The sequence below is a fragment of the Geotrypetes seraphini genome, chromosome 5 (assembly GCF_902459505.1).
Source record: "Geotrypetes seraphini chromosome 5, aGeoSer1.1, whole genome shotgun sequence".
In the NCBI taxonomy this organism is placed as follows: Eukaryota; Metazoa; Chordata; class Amphibia; order Gymnophiona; family Dermophiidae; genus Geotrypetes; species Geotrypetes seraphini.
The window spans coordinates 182652335-182665154 of NC_047088.1; the positions used below are offsets into that span (position 1 = coordinate 182652335).

Sequence of the window (12820 nt, forward strand, 5' to 3'; positions counted from 1 at the left end):
CCAGCTACCACAATAGGCTCACCTAAGCTTGCAATGTAAAGAAGAGGTGTGAACTGTGATTCTAAACTTGATTCTAGGTATGTGGAGACCAGTACAACCTGTGCACTGGCCCATGGGTACCAGCTCCAAGGAGGCCATCATGGATCCCAAGAGCTAAAGGTAACATCAGAATCCAGGGAATCTAATATAATAAAAGACTAAGCCGCGCATGCGCACTCCCACCTGCGTGCGTCCGTTTTCCGTGAGATGTAGGGCACCTCAGGTAGGAATGCGCATGCGCGCGAATCTCTCTCTCCCGCCATGGTGAACAGTAGGTCTCCGGCAGCGCGGTAACTGAGGACCTCGCAGAGGCGCGTGCGGTGGCTGAAGGCACGCGACTGTGCTCTCTCCCTGCCCGCGTCCTTGGCAAGGAACACACCTCACGCCCTCACTCGCCACTGCCGCCGCTGATCCTCCTCTTCAGAACAGCCTGCATTTGAGGCTGGCTTTAAAGAACCTCGCAGGCCGCTCCCAACCTCAGTAGCACGGGATCGCGTCAGAGGGAACGTGCTACCAGTTGGAGAGCGGCCTGCTAGGTTTGCTAAAGCCGGCTACCACGAACGCAGGCTGCTTTGAAGAGGAGCAGGCCAGAAGACGCTGGGATGGAGGGATGGTAAGAAGGGGATCAATACCGGGAGTCAAGGGGAGAGGGAAAGGGGGCTGCTTTGGGGGGAGGGGTGTGCTGGGGGAGGCAGAAGGGGCCATGGATAGGGAGAGGGAAAGGGGGCTGCTTTGGGTGGGAGGTGTGCTGGGGACAGACAGCTTTGCTCTGGGGGGGAAGACAGAAGGGGCCATGGAGAGACAGGGAGAGGGAGAGGGAAAGGGAGCGATAGGGAAAGGGGGCTGCTTTGGGGGGAGGTGTGCTGGGGACAGACAGCTTTGCTCTGGGGGGGAAGACAGAAGACGGCCATGGAGAGACAGTTAGGGAGAGGGAAAGGGGGCTGCTTTGGGGGGGAGGTGTGTGCTGGGGGCAGACAGCTTTGCTTGGGGGGGAGACAGAAGGATACAGACAGCGGCCAAGGAGAGAGAGATAAAGAAACACAGACAGACAGACAGACACATCTATTCTAGCACCCGTTAATGTAACGGGCTTAAAGACTAGTAGTGTATATAAGAGCAGAAACAGTTATCAGTAAAATGTTGAATTACATTAAGATTAATTGTGTGTCATTTCTAAAACAGATCTTTTACTCCTTGGCTCACCTGTGTTTCAGTGAGGATGTACAGCTGAGATCTACTAAGCCATTGTTGTTTATCAGAGCTGAGTGACTCTGGGACATCCCTTGGGACAAACACAGCCCACTTAACTTTTCCTCTGCAAATTTTCTTCTGAATATAGGATGGTCTTTGCTCTTCGGGTTTAAATACAAACACTGCCATAAAATAAAAAGTTGTCTGGTAAAATTAAAATGTGGTTAATTTTTGTAGAAGACAGCTATCTTAGTTTTTTTTTTTTTTACATTAACTCATTGACTTCACTAATGTATGCTATGGAGGCAGTATGGCATGTATTTGTGAGATGTGCAGGATAGAGAGTGAACCCTCATCCCAGTAAGGCACTTTATATTAGCATAAGAATACTAAAGCTTTTACCTACCCAGCACGTCAGGCTATCTCTTTATCTTCATATATTCTTACTTTTTATCCAGTACAAGCATCTGTAATGACTAATACACTTTCCATATGGCAGGGAGGATTTATGCTCTAGAGCAGAGGTCTCCACGCATGGCTCCAGGGCCGTATGTGCCCCCCCCCCCAAATCCTCCACTGCGGCCCCCAAACAATTGGATGAAATGCTCTTCAAATCCTGTAAATGCATTTCAGTCTTGCCCATTTGATATAGTAACGTTAAACAATCTCTCATGTATGTTAACTCAGGTGTCTCATTTATAGAATTTGCTACTATTAACAATCCAAAATAAACTGTACCGTTCCATTGGGTACAGTGTATGACCTTGTATTTCTTAGCATTAAATTTTAGCTGCCAAATTTCAGACCATTTTTCAAGCTTCACCAGATCTTTCTTCATGTTATTCACACCATCCGGCGTGTCTACTCTATTGCAGATTTTGGTATCATCTGCAAAGAGGCAAATCTTACCCGACAACCCTTCAGCAATATCATTTATAAAAATGTTAAAAAGAACAGGCCCAAGAACAGAATTTTGAGGCACATCACTGGCAACATCCCGTTCCTCCAAGCAATCTCCACTGATCACTACCCTCTGTCGCCTTCCACTCAACCAGTTCCTGACCCAGCCTGCCACTTTGGGACCCATCCCAAGGGCACTCAGTTTATTTATAAGACGTTTGTGTGGAACACTGTCAAAGGCTTTGCTAAAATCTAAATACACCACATCTAGCACACATAGTCTTTTCTCAGGGTTCAGCTTGTGGCCTTGTCAGCCTTTCGTGGCTTAGTGACAGGTCAGCGTTTGACAGCCCTTCCCGATGTGGTTCTTTTTTTACAGGTGGCCAAGTTGCTCAGGCCTCCCGTGCGGCCCTCTGTTCCATCTTGGGATCTTAATCTGGCTCTTTCTGTTCTAGTGTGCCCGCCCTTTGAACCGTTGGGCGGCTGCTCTTTGAAAGATCTTACTCTGAAGGCGGTCTTTTTGGCGGCCATTACTTCCACAAGGCGTGTTTCTGAGTTACAGGGTTTCTCTTGTAGGGCTCCCTTCTTGGAGTTTTTCTAGGGAGTGGGTTATCTTGCGGCCTGTTCCTTCCTTTCTGCCAAAAGTAGTTTCTCCTTTTCATGTCAATCAATCTGTAGTCCTCCCGGTGTTGGGTAGTCTGAGCAAAGACAGCTGCGCAAGTTAGATGTTGGTCGGGTCCTTCGCTCTTATGTGCAGCGGCCCCAGGAGATCAGATCTCTTTGTCCTGCTTCCGCTTATCTTCTGAGACAGGAGCCTGATCCGGAGTTTCTCAAGGCTCATTCCACTCGGGGTCAGGCGGCTTCTTGGGCTGAGTCTTCGCTCGTGCCTCCAGTGGACATTTGTAAGGCTGTGTTTTGCTCTTCCTTGCATTCCTTTGTCAGACACTACCGGATAGATGTTCAAGCGCATCGGGACGTGGTGTTCGGTGAGCGTGTTCTGCTGTCGGCCCTTTGGGGGTCCTGCCTGCTTTGGTACGTCCCATTCGTAAAGATTAACCTCTACTGGTCTGGAGAGTGCTAAAGGAGAAATTAGGTTCTTACCTGCTAATTTACTTTCTTTTAGCTTCTCCAGACCAGTAGAGGTCTCCACCCTGTCTGTTGTTGTGTTGTTGGGGCTGTTGTGCGGGCAGTTTTGTTTTTTGCTGTGGGTTCTAGTATTTTTCTAGGGCTGGGGAGTATTAAAGAACAGCGGCTGTGGCTTGGCTGGCTTAGTTGGCGAGCTGTGGGGACATTTTTCCTTCTGGTATTTCTCCTCTGCATTTTCCAACAGCATTTTGGGTACGTTAGTTGTTACTCCTGTTCGGAGTATTATTTCTGTTTTCAGTTATTGGTTCTGCTTGGCTATTCGGCAGACTGATGAGAATAGAGACGGGGATATCTTATGTACTATCTCACAGTTTTGTTTTCAGTCTCCACCTGCTGGTCATGATTGGATATATACCCATTCGTAAAGATTAACCTCTACTGGTCTGGAGAAGCTAAAAGAAAGTAAATTAGCAGGTAAGAACCTAATTTCTCCTTCTTCCTTACTTCCACTTTTGTGGAGAGGGACCACATCTGCCCTTCTCCAGTCCTCTGGTACCACTTCAGACTCTACAGACTCACTGAAAAGGTCAGTTAGCAGAACTACCAGAACTTCCCTAAGTTCCTTCAGCACCCTCAGATGTACACCATCCGGCCCCATCGCGAACACAACCCTCTGAAAATCAATCAGGGTCTATTATTCCTCCTTTTCTATTCACGTTTGTCTTCTGCAGTCCCGCTCCTGGCGCTTCAGCCATGAACACAGAATAGAAATATTTATTAAGCAATTCAGCCTTTTCTTTATCAGCTTCTATATATTCCTTCCCTTCACTGTTGAGTCTCACAATGCCACTTTTGCACTTCTTCCTATCACTAATATATCTAAAAAAAATGTCTTGTCTCCCCGTTTTACCGAGTCAGCTATTTTTTTCTTCCATTTGTATCTTTGCTTTACTGACTACTGTTGAGTGGCACTAGCAGCCAGGGGGCGCTGTGGCATGCTGTAATGGAATGGATAGTATGCATGAAACAATTTGAATACATTGTAGATTTTTTTCTACATATAAGATACTTGCTTTTCATATGATTCTGGGTAAATCTAGTTAGTGATGCATATGTAATAGTTAAGGCCATGCCCAATTAGAAGCCTATGAAAAGTTTTGGTACACAGAGATATAAAAATGTGAATATGGATTGCAGCAAAGGCCAGAAAAAAACACTAGAGATTAATATTAAGGATAAGTATAATAAGATTCTCTTTATGTACTTTGCTGGATTAAGCAAGATCATAAGGCGATATATATATTGTAGAGGTATTAATTCTTTGTGTCTTTTTCTTTGTCTAAAATACTGGTTTCCCGCTTATAAAAGGCCTGGGTTTCTAGTGTTCTTTGTGTGGACTACCATACTCAGGAAGAAACCTCAGGAGTTGAGTGATAACATGTTCCTGACATTCCATTGCTGGGTAGAAAAGAATACCTTTCTTAAATATGCTCTAAAGCAGTATTAAATATGACTGAAATACCACATGTGGCTGTGAGTGACTTTATGGGATCCCATATGTGTGTGATTGGATGGATGTGAAATGTACGAGTATTTAAATATGAAAATGGTTTTGCAAATTTTATTTTTATATATTTTAAACCCTGAGAAGTTGAGAAATCCTGAGAAATACATAAGAACATAAGACTTGCCGCTGCTGGGTCAGACCAGTGGTCCATCGTGCCCAGCAGTCCGCTCATGCAGTGGCCTTCTGGTCAAAGACCACGTCCTAACTTAGACTAGCCCTACCTGCGTATGTTCTGGTTCAGCAGGAACTTTTCCGACTTTGTCTTGAATCCCTGGAGGGTGTTCTTTCCTATGACAGACTATGGAAGAGCATTCCAGTTTTCTACCACTCTCTGGGTAAAGAAGAACTTCCAGCTCAGCCCGAACTCCCCCTTAAAAGGAGGAGAGCCAATGGCGCGCAGCCGTTCGCCTTAGCGAGAGCGCCTTTGCAAAGAATCTTTGCGAAGAGCCTTTGAGAAGAGCCAAGCCGATACCTCCATAGACACCAGGGAAAGGCAGCAAAGTAAGGAATTTTGTGTGAATGGGGAGAGCACACCCACACCCAAGCTAGAGAAAGACAAAGAAACAGCAGACCCGGAGGATAAAGAAGAGGCAGGCCCAAGAGGGATCACAAGCACACACAAACAAAGGAGCAACAGATATAGAAGATACCAGCAAAAGACACACAAGACAAGGAAACACAAGCACACACAAGCAAGAAGAAGTGACGAAGCAAACACCTAGCAAACATTAGACAGACTCACACAGTCAACTAACAGGCGGATAGGAGCAAACACCTAGCAAGTAGGCGGGCCCACCAAACAGCAGACCAGGAGTACAAAAGCAAATCAACTAGCAGGCGGACCAGGGCCAACACCCAGCAAGTGAGCAGCTGAAAAATGGCAGGAAGAACTAGAAGCAACAAGACTGCACTGAAGATCAGCGTCCCAGTCACCGAAGAGAGCCAGAGGACGACCACAGCTTCCATGCAGACAGAAGATTACCCACGATGGATGACAGAGGTCTCTGTGCAGACCGAAGTTATTCCACAGCAGATGACTTCAGTCTTAGTACAGACGGAGACATCATGCAAGAATTGATGAGCCTGAGGGAGGAGGTGAAGCATCTTAGAAGCATCAGGGAAGATGAGGCCTACATCGATGGCGTCATCCAGGAGCTGTCCCAAGTCTCTGAGCATGCGCAAGGAAACATGACTATTTTTGAGACACCCAGACCGACCAGATCCGCAGCATTGGTAGTAACAGCTGGGGTACAAGAAGAGGCTGGAGACATCGACTCCTGGCAACTGGTCAGCTCTACAAGCAAATACAAAAGACCTTCCCCCACTTCAAGCAAACAGAGAAGCTTCACATCAACCCCACAGGTCATCCTAAAGAACAGGTTCCAGCTTCTACAGATAGAACCAGTCAGCGACTTTCAGGATGACTTTCAAGAGGATTTACAAAAGATGACTCAGGCTCCATGGGCAACGGATCAGCGATCCATGGGCAACGGATCAGGCTCCATGGGCAACGGAAGAAGCGCAGAGTGATAGTCATTGGGGACTCCCTGCTGCGAGGCACAGAGAGACCAATATGCAGACCGGATCTACAATCTAGAGAGGTTTGTTGTCTGCCAGGAGCCAGAATCAGGGATGTGACCATAAGTCTAGGGAGCCTGATCAAGCCCCAAGACTACTATCCTATGCTTCTCATCCACGTTGGGATGAACAACACCACCAGGAACACCCCGGAGAAGATACCCGAAGACTTTAGAGCCCTGGGTGAGAAGCTGAAGCAAATGGGAGCACAAGTGGTCTTCTCCTCCATCCTTCCAGTGAGAGGCAAGGGTAGAACCAGGGAAGATCCAGAAGACAAACGAATGGCTACACAGTTGGTGCAGGGAGATGAACTTTGGCTTCCTGGACCAACTGCTTCAGGAGAGGCACTACAGGACTACAGGGATCAGATGGGCTCCACCTAACCAGAAGAGGGAAGAATGTTTTCGGTAGACGACTGGCTCACCTGCTCCAAAGGGCTTTAAACTAGGTGAGTTGGGGGAGGGAACCCATCCTCATCCTGGTGTGGTAAGTAACCTTCTCTGAATGGTAAGTAAACACTCCATTACTGAGTCTGAGGTAAGTACTTACACTGCAATCAGTATCGTAGGGGACAGACCAACTCGAAAGGGACAAACTAACTCAAACAGGGAAATATAAGGCATACTAAGTCAAGCGGGAAAAACTCCACGCAGACCGGGCATATATGAAGTATGGAAGGCTATGTACATTAATACCTGCAGTTTAGGCAATAAAATACTGGAATTAGAGACGGAAATGAGGAGTGCTGACCTAGATGTGGTGGCCATATCTGAAACTTGGTTCACGGACTCCCATGGATGGGATATGGCTATACCAGGTTATAACTTACTCCGCCGAAACAGAGAAGGCAAAAACGGAGGAGGGGTAGCGCTATATATCAAGGAAGAAATCAAAGTTCCCAGAATCACAGGTGTCAAGTATACAGGGGAGTCCCTCTGGGTGAACCTTGCCAGCAGAAGTGGCAAATGCCTGTATCTGGGCATCATATACAGACCTCCTAAACCACAGGACGACATAGACAAATAATTAATTGAAGACATTGAGACCTTCACTCTGCGTGGAGGCACTGTACTGTTAGGGGACTTCAACATGCCAGATATAAACTGGAACAAAGTTTCAGCTACAACCAGAGCAGTAGAAGGTGAGTATCAGGTCCAGAATTGCCTGATCTCTGGTGTGCTCCAAAACCATTTGTTTGAGTCGTGCCCCCCATATATAGGGCACGACTCAAACAAATGGTTTTGGAGCACACCAGGGATCAAGCAATTCTGGACCTGATACTCACCAATGGAGACAGCGTCACAGAGGTTTCGGTAGATGAGACGTTGGCCTCCAGTGACCACAAAATGGTGTGGTTTCACCTCAGGAAAGGATCCACGAGGTCGAACACGTCAACGAAGGTTCTTAACTTAAAGGGCACTGACTTCGAGAGCATGGGAAATTTTGTCTATGAGGCGCTGCAAAACCAAGACACAACAGATGATGTGGAAGTAATGTGGTCAGCTCTGAAATCTACCCTACAGGAAGCAACAAACCTCTTTATAAGTAAACAGTGGAGAAATAACAAATCCCAATGCTTCTCTGCAGAGATCTCGGAACTCATAAAACAGAAGAAAAGAGCATTTGCATCCTACAAATGATCACAACGACCAGAAGACAAAGAAGCTTATCTAGTAAAATCTAGAACTGTCAAAACAGCGGTCAGATATGCCAAACTCAGGATGAAAGAAGATTTAGCTAGGAATATTAAAAAAGGGGATAAATCCTTCTTCAGGTAAGTTAGTAATAGAAAGAGGAATAGAGATGGGATAGTGCGCCTAAGGAAACTCAACAGCAGCTTTGCAGAATTGGACTCCGATAAAGCTGAACTACTGAACAAATACTTCTGCTCAGTATTTACCTGTGAGGCACCAGGATCCGGTCCACAGCTGCAAACAAGAGAGAGCCCAGAAGACCCGTTCAGGAATTTTGAATTTTCCACCAGCAGCATCTACCGAGAATTGTCAAGGCTCAAAGTGTATAAAGCCATGGGACCGGATAAATTGCACCCCAGAGTGCTTAGGGAATTGAGAGATGTCCTGGCAGAGCCATTAGCTTCGCTCTTCAATCTTTCTCTGAGCACGGGAAGAGTTCCATTAGACTGGAAAACAGCTAGCGTCATTCTGCTCCACAAAAAGGGATGCAGGTTAGAGACTGCTAATTACAGACCAGTAAGTCTCAAGTCAATAGTGTGTAAGCTTATGGAAACATTGATTAAACACAAATTAGACATGGTTCTGGATGACGAAAGACTGAGGGATCCACACCAGCATGGATTTACAAAGGGGAGATCCTGCCAATCCAACCTGATCAGTTTCTTTGACTGGGTAACAAAAGAACTAGATAAAGGAGAGTCCCTAGATGTAGTGTATCTGGACTTCAGCAAGGCTTTTGATAGCGTCTCACACCATAGACTCTTGAACAAGATGAGTTCGTTGGGGCTAGGAGAAATACTAACTGCATGGGTTAGGGACTGGCTCAGTGACAGACATCAGAGGGTGGTGGTAAATGGTACTCCCTCTGAAAAGTCGGATTTGCACAGTGGAGTACCGCAGGGCTCAGTCCTGGGTCCAATCCTATTTAATATCTTCATACAAGGTCTGCCTCAGGACTTCGGGGTAAAATTGCATTATTTACCGATGATGCTAAATTATGCAACATAGTGGGCGGAGGTACCATGCCCGACGCTATGACACAGGACATACTTTTTCTGGAGCACTGGTCTACTATTTGGCAGCTGAATTTTAATGTCAAGAAGTGTAAAGTTATGCACCTTGGTAGCAGAAACTACACTCTGAATGGTGAGACCTTAACCAGAACTGTGGCAGAACCGGACCTGGGAGTAATCATTAGTGAAGATATGAAGGCAGCCAATCAAGTAGAGAAAGCTTCATCCAAGGCTAGACAAATGCTGGATTACATCCGGAGAAGCTTTGTCAGCCGAAAGCCCGAGGTGGTAATGCCGCTGTATAGGTCCATGGTGAGACCACATCTGGAATACTGTGTACAATTTTGGAGGATGTGCTAAGAATGGAATCGGTTCAATGATTGGCCACCAGATGGTCTCAGGGCTCAAGGATATCCCATATGAAGAACGTCTCGGTAAGTTGCATCTTTATTCTCTCGAGGAACGCAGAGAGAGAGGTGACATGATAGAGACGTTCAAATACATTACTGGCCATATTGAGGTGGAAGAAGACATCTTCTTCCTTACAAGCCCTACGGCGACAAGAGGGCATCCGCTAAAAATCAGGGGCGGGAAATTCCATAGTGACACTAGGAAGTACTTCTTCACCGAAAGGGTGGTTGACCGTTGGAATGATCTTCCACTTCAGGTAGTTGAGGCCAGTAACGTGACTGACTTTAAGAACAAATGGGATCAACACGTGAGCTCACTTCAAAGAAGAACTTAGAAGGGAGGGTTATTTAAGTAGGCAGACTTGTTGGGCCGAAGGCCCTTTTTTGCTGTCATATTCTATGTTTCTATATTTCTTATGTTCATACGGAATCTATCTCCTTTCAGTTTTAGAGAGTGCCCTCTCATTCTTCCTATCTTGGAGAGGGTGAACAACCTGTCCTTATCTACTAAGTCTATTCCCTTCAGTACCTTGAATGTTTTGATCATGTCACCTCTCAATCTCCTTTGTTCGAAGGAGAATAGGCCTCTCCTTCAGGAACAGGCAAGGTCTCCCACCATGTTATTCACAGTTTCACCATATTCACGATGGTTTTTAATAGAAAACAGCAAATAACATATGAAAAAGTTATTCACGGTTTTTCTGTATTCGCAGGTCTGTTAATCCCCTATCACAGCGAATATGGAGGGAGAAGGGTATATAAATGTGTCCACTCATACACAGATACATGCATGCAAACATTCAGTTTAAAACATTGTTTTAAACTGTACATCGCTTAGAAAATTTTTATAGGCGATTTATCAAATAAAATTGAACTTGAACTTCATTTACACACATACACACAGACATTATACAAATGTGCACACATGCAAGCTGGCTGGAAATAATTTCATAAGCTATGCTCTGCATGCTTTTCTTGCTTGTATTCTTATAGTGTAATGCTTTAAATAACTGAACTGAGTGAATTTGCATTTAAAATCTCCCTTGCTTTAAGGGAAAACACTATTTTGGTATAGTTTCCAAGCAGTAGCATTTCATGACCTAGAGGAGACCTTTGTACTTACAATCTGAGCCTTCAGTCAGCCATGAGATGGCAGCGATGTATTCTGAAAGGGGGTCAGGTTGCAGAATAATGACATTGAGACTAGCACTCCATTCCACTGCCAAAAATAAGAGAGCAAATAAAATTGATAATTCTGAAAGGAAAGCCACTGCACCAAAATTTGGAAACCAATCGTATTCTAAAAGAAAAACACAAACTGTTTCACTTTCTCAGCAGGGTCAAAAAAGAAACATGAGTCAACAGGACTACAAATATTGATACAAGAGATTTACACAAAAGTTGGACTCAACAATTGGCATAAAATTAGAACATTCACACACACATATTTAAACAGAAGTTTTGATCATGTGTCAAACAGCTGAGAAAACAGAAGTGTTTACTTTTAGATCAATGAGACTAACTAACAGTCAGATGCCAAATCCGTTCTGAAGAAACCAAAATGAAAGTTATAAAATAGCATACATACTAAAACAGTACAGCATCAAATGTAGAGTCAAGTAAACAGCCAAGGAACAAGAACATGATTTTACTTCCTTCCAGGCGATAAAGTGAAGCAGGCCTTACATACTCTACTAATCTAACTTGCACATAAATAGGAGATTATATTTCCAAAGTAAACATAACACAGACATCAAGACTTTGAAAATTTTATATTTCACTTTATTCAAAAGATTTATAATTCGCTCAATTCACAATCCTCAGTGGATTACAAGAAAACATACACAAAAATAGCATATACTGTATTTTTTGCTCCATAAGACGCACCCTAGATTTAGAGGAGGAAAACAAGAAAAAAATCATTCTGAACCAAATTCTCCCTGCCAGGCTCTGCATCCTGTCCCCTTTCCTGCCAGGCTTTGTACCCTGTCCCCCCTCTGGTAGTCTGTTAAGCTGGACCTGCAGGCCTAGTGGCTGGCAGGCAGATAGGAACAGGGCAGGCCTAGTGGCAGGCAGGGCCCTCCCATACCCGCCTAGCCCCCCTACCCGAACCTTATTTTAGTTCCTCCAGTGGTCCTGCCCTTCCCTCTGACTGACTACTGAACTAGCTGCAGCTTCAGAGCGGCGCAAAAGGCAGGTACAAGCTTTTCATACGCCTTCCTTGTTCCATGCCGCTCCGTGAACGGCTGCTCCAGAAATATGGTAATCCAATAAAACAAAGTCACCTTATCTTCCAATTTTTTGTTTACTGCATTAATCATTGAACAGCACACCACCTAAGCTCTAAAACAAAGTTTTCAAATGATTTCTGCCTCTTTTATCTGTGTGCACCCAGCTGGTCCTCTGCCTGCTTTTTTGCTACTTTTTATTTTTAGCTTACGATTTGTTGGAAGAGGATGGGGAAGGTCAATTCTGCTTTTTCTGTTAAGGGGAAAGATGCTGCAGCTAGTTTGGGAGTCAGCTAGAGGGAAGGGAAGGACCGCCGTAGGAACTAAAATAAGGTAACGGGAGGGGGGAGGGTTGCATATTTGCTCCATAAAACGCACCCTTATTTCCACCCACTGAGACTATTGACCATTTAACCCTACTTTCTGTTTTCTATCTTTCAACCAGTTCTTAATCCATAATAGGACATAATCTCCTATCCCATAACTTTCTAATTTCCTCAGAAGTCTTTCTTGAGGTACTCTGTAAGATACCTTTTGAAAACCCAGATACACAATACTGACCGACTCACTTCTATCCACATGTTCATTCACACCTTCAAAGAAATGTAGTAGTGAGGTAATGGTGAGGCAAGATTTCCTTTGATTAAATCCATATTGGCTCTGTCTCATTTATCCATGCTTATGTATATGCTCTGTCATTTTGTTCTTTATAACAGTCTCTACCATTTTGCCCAGCACCGTCTATAATTTCCCAGATCACCTCAGGAACCCTTTTTAAAAATGAGCGTTATGTTGGCCACCCTCTAATCTTCCGGTATCATGGCAGATGATGTTTAAAGTGAACAAGTGCAAAGTAATGCATGTGGGAAAGAAGAACCCAAACTATAATAAAATGATGCAGGGTTCCATGTTAGGAGTCACCACCCAGGAAAAGGATCTAGGTGTTATCGTTGAGATTACATTTAAGCCTTCAGCTCAATGAGCGATGGTGGCTATGCAAGCAAATAAAATGTTAGGAGTTATCAGAAAAGAAATGGAAAACAAAGATGAAGGGATGTGACGACTTCCCTATGAGGAAAGTCTAAAGTGGCTATGGTTATTTAACCTGGAGAAG

The 12820-nt window shown here is 44.8% G+C and overlaps 1 protein-coding gene across 1 annotated transcript in view; it reads right to left on the reverse strand.

Moving 5' to 3' along the window:
• The window catches only part of WDR75 (WD repeat domain 75), a 92072-nt gene that overhangs the window by 17171 nt on the left and 62081 nt on the right, over positions 1 to 12820 (reverse strand). The window contains exons 16-17 of the mRNA XM_033947194.1: positions 10602 to 10697; positions 1243 to 1412 (exon numbers count right to left, since the gene is read on the reverse strand). Of these exons, the coding sequence (XP_033803085.1) occupies positions 1243 to 1412; positions 10602 to 10697 (266 nt within the window). The remainder of the gene's footprint in view (positions 1 to 1242; positions 1413 to 10601; positions 10698 to 12820) is intronic.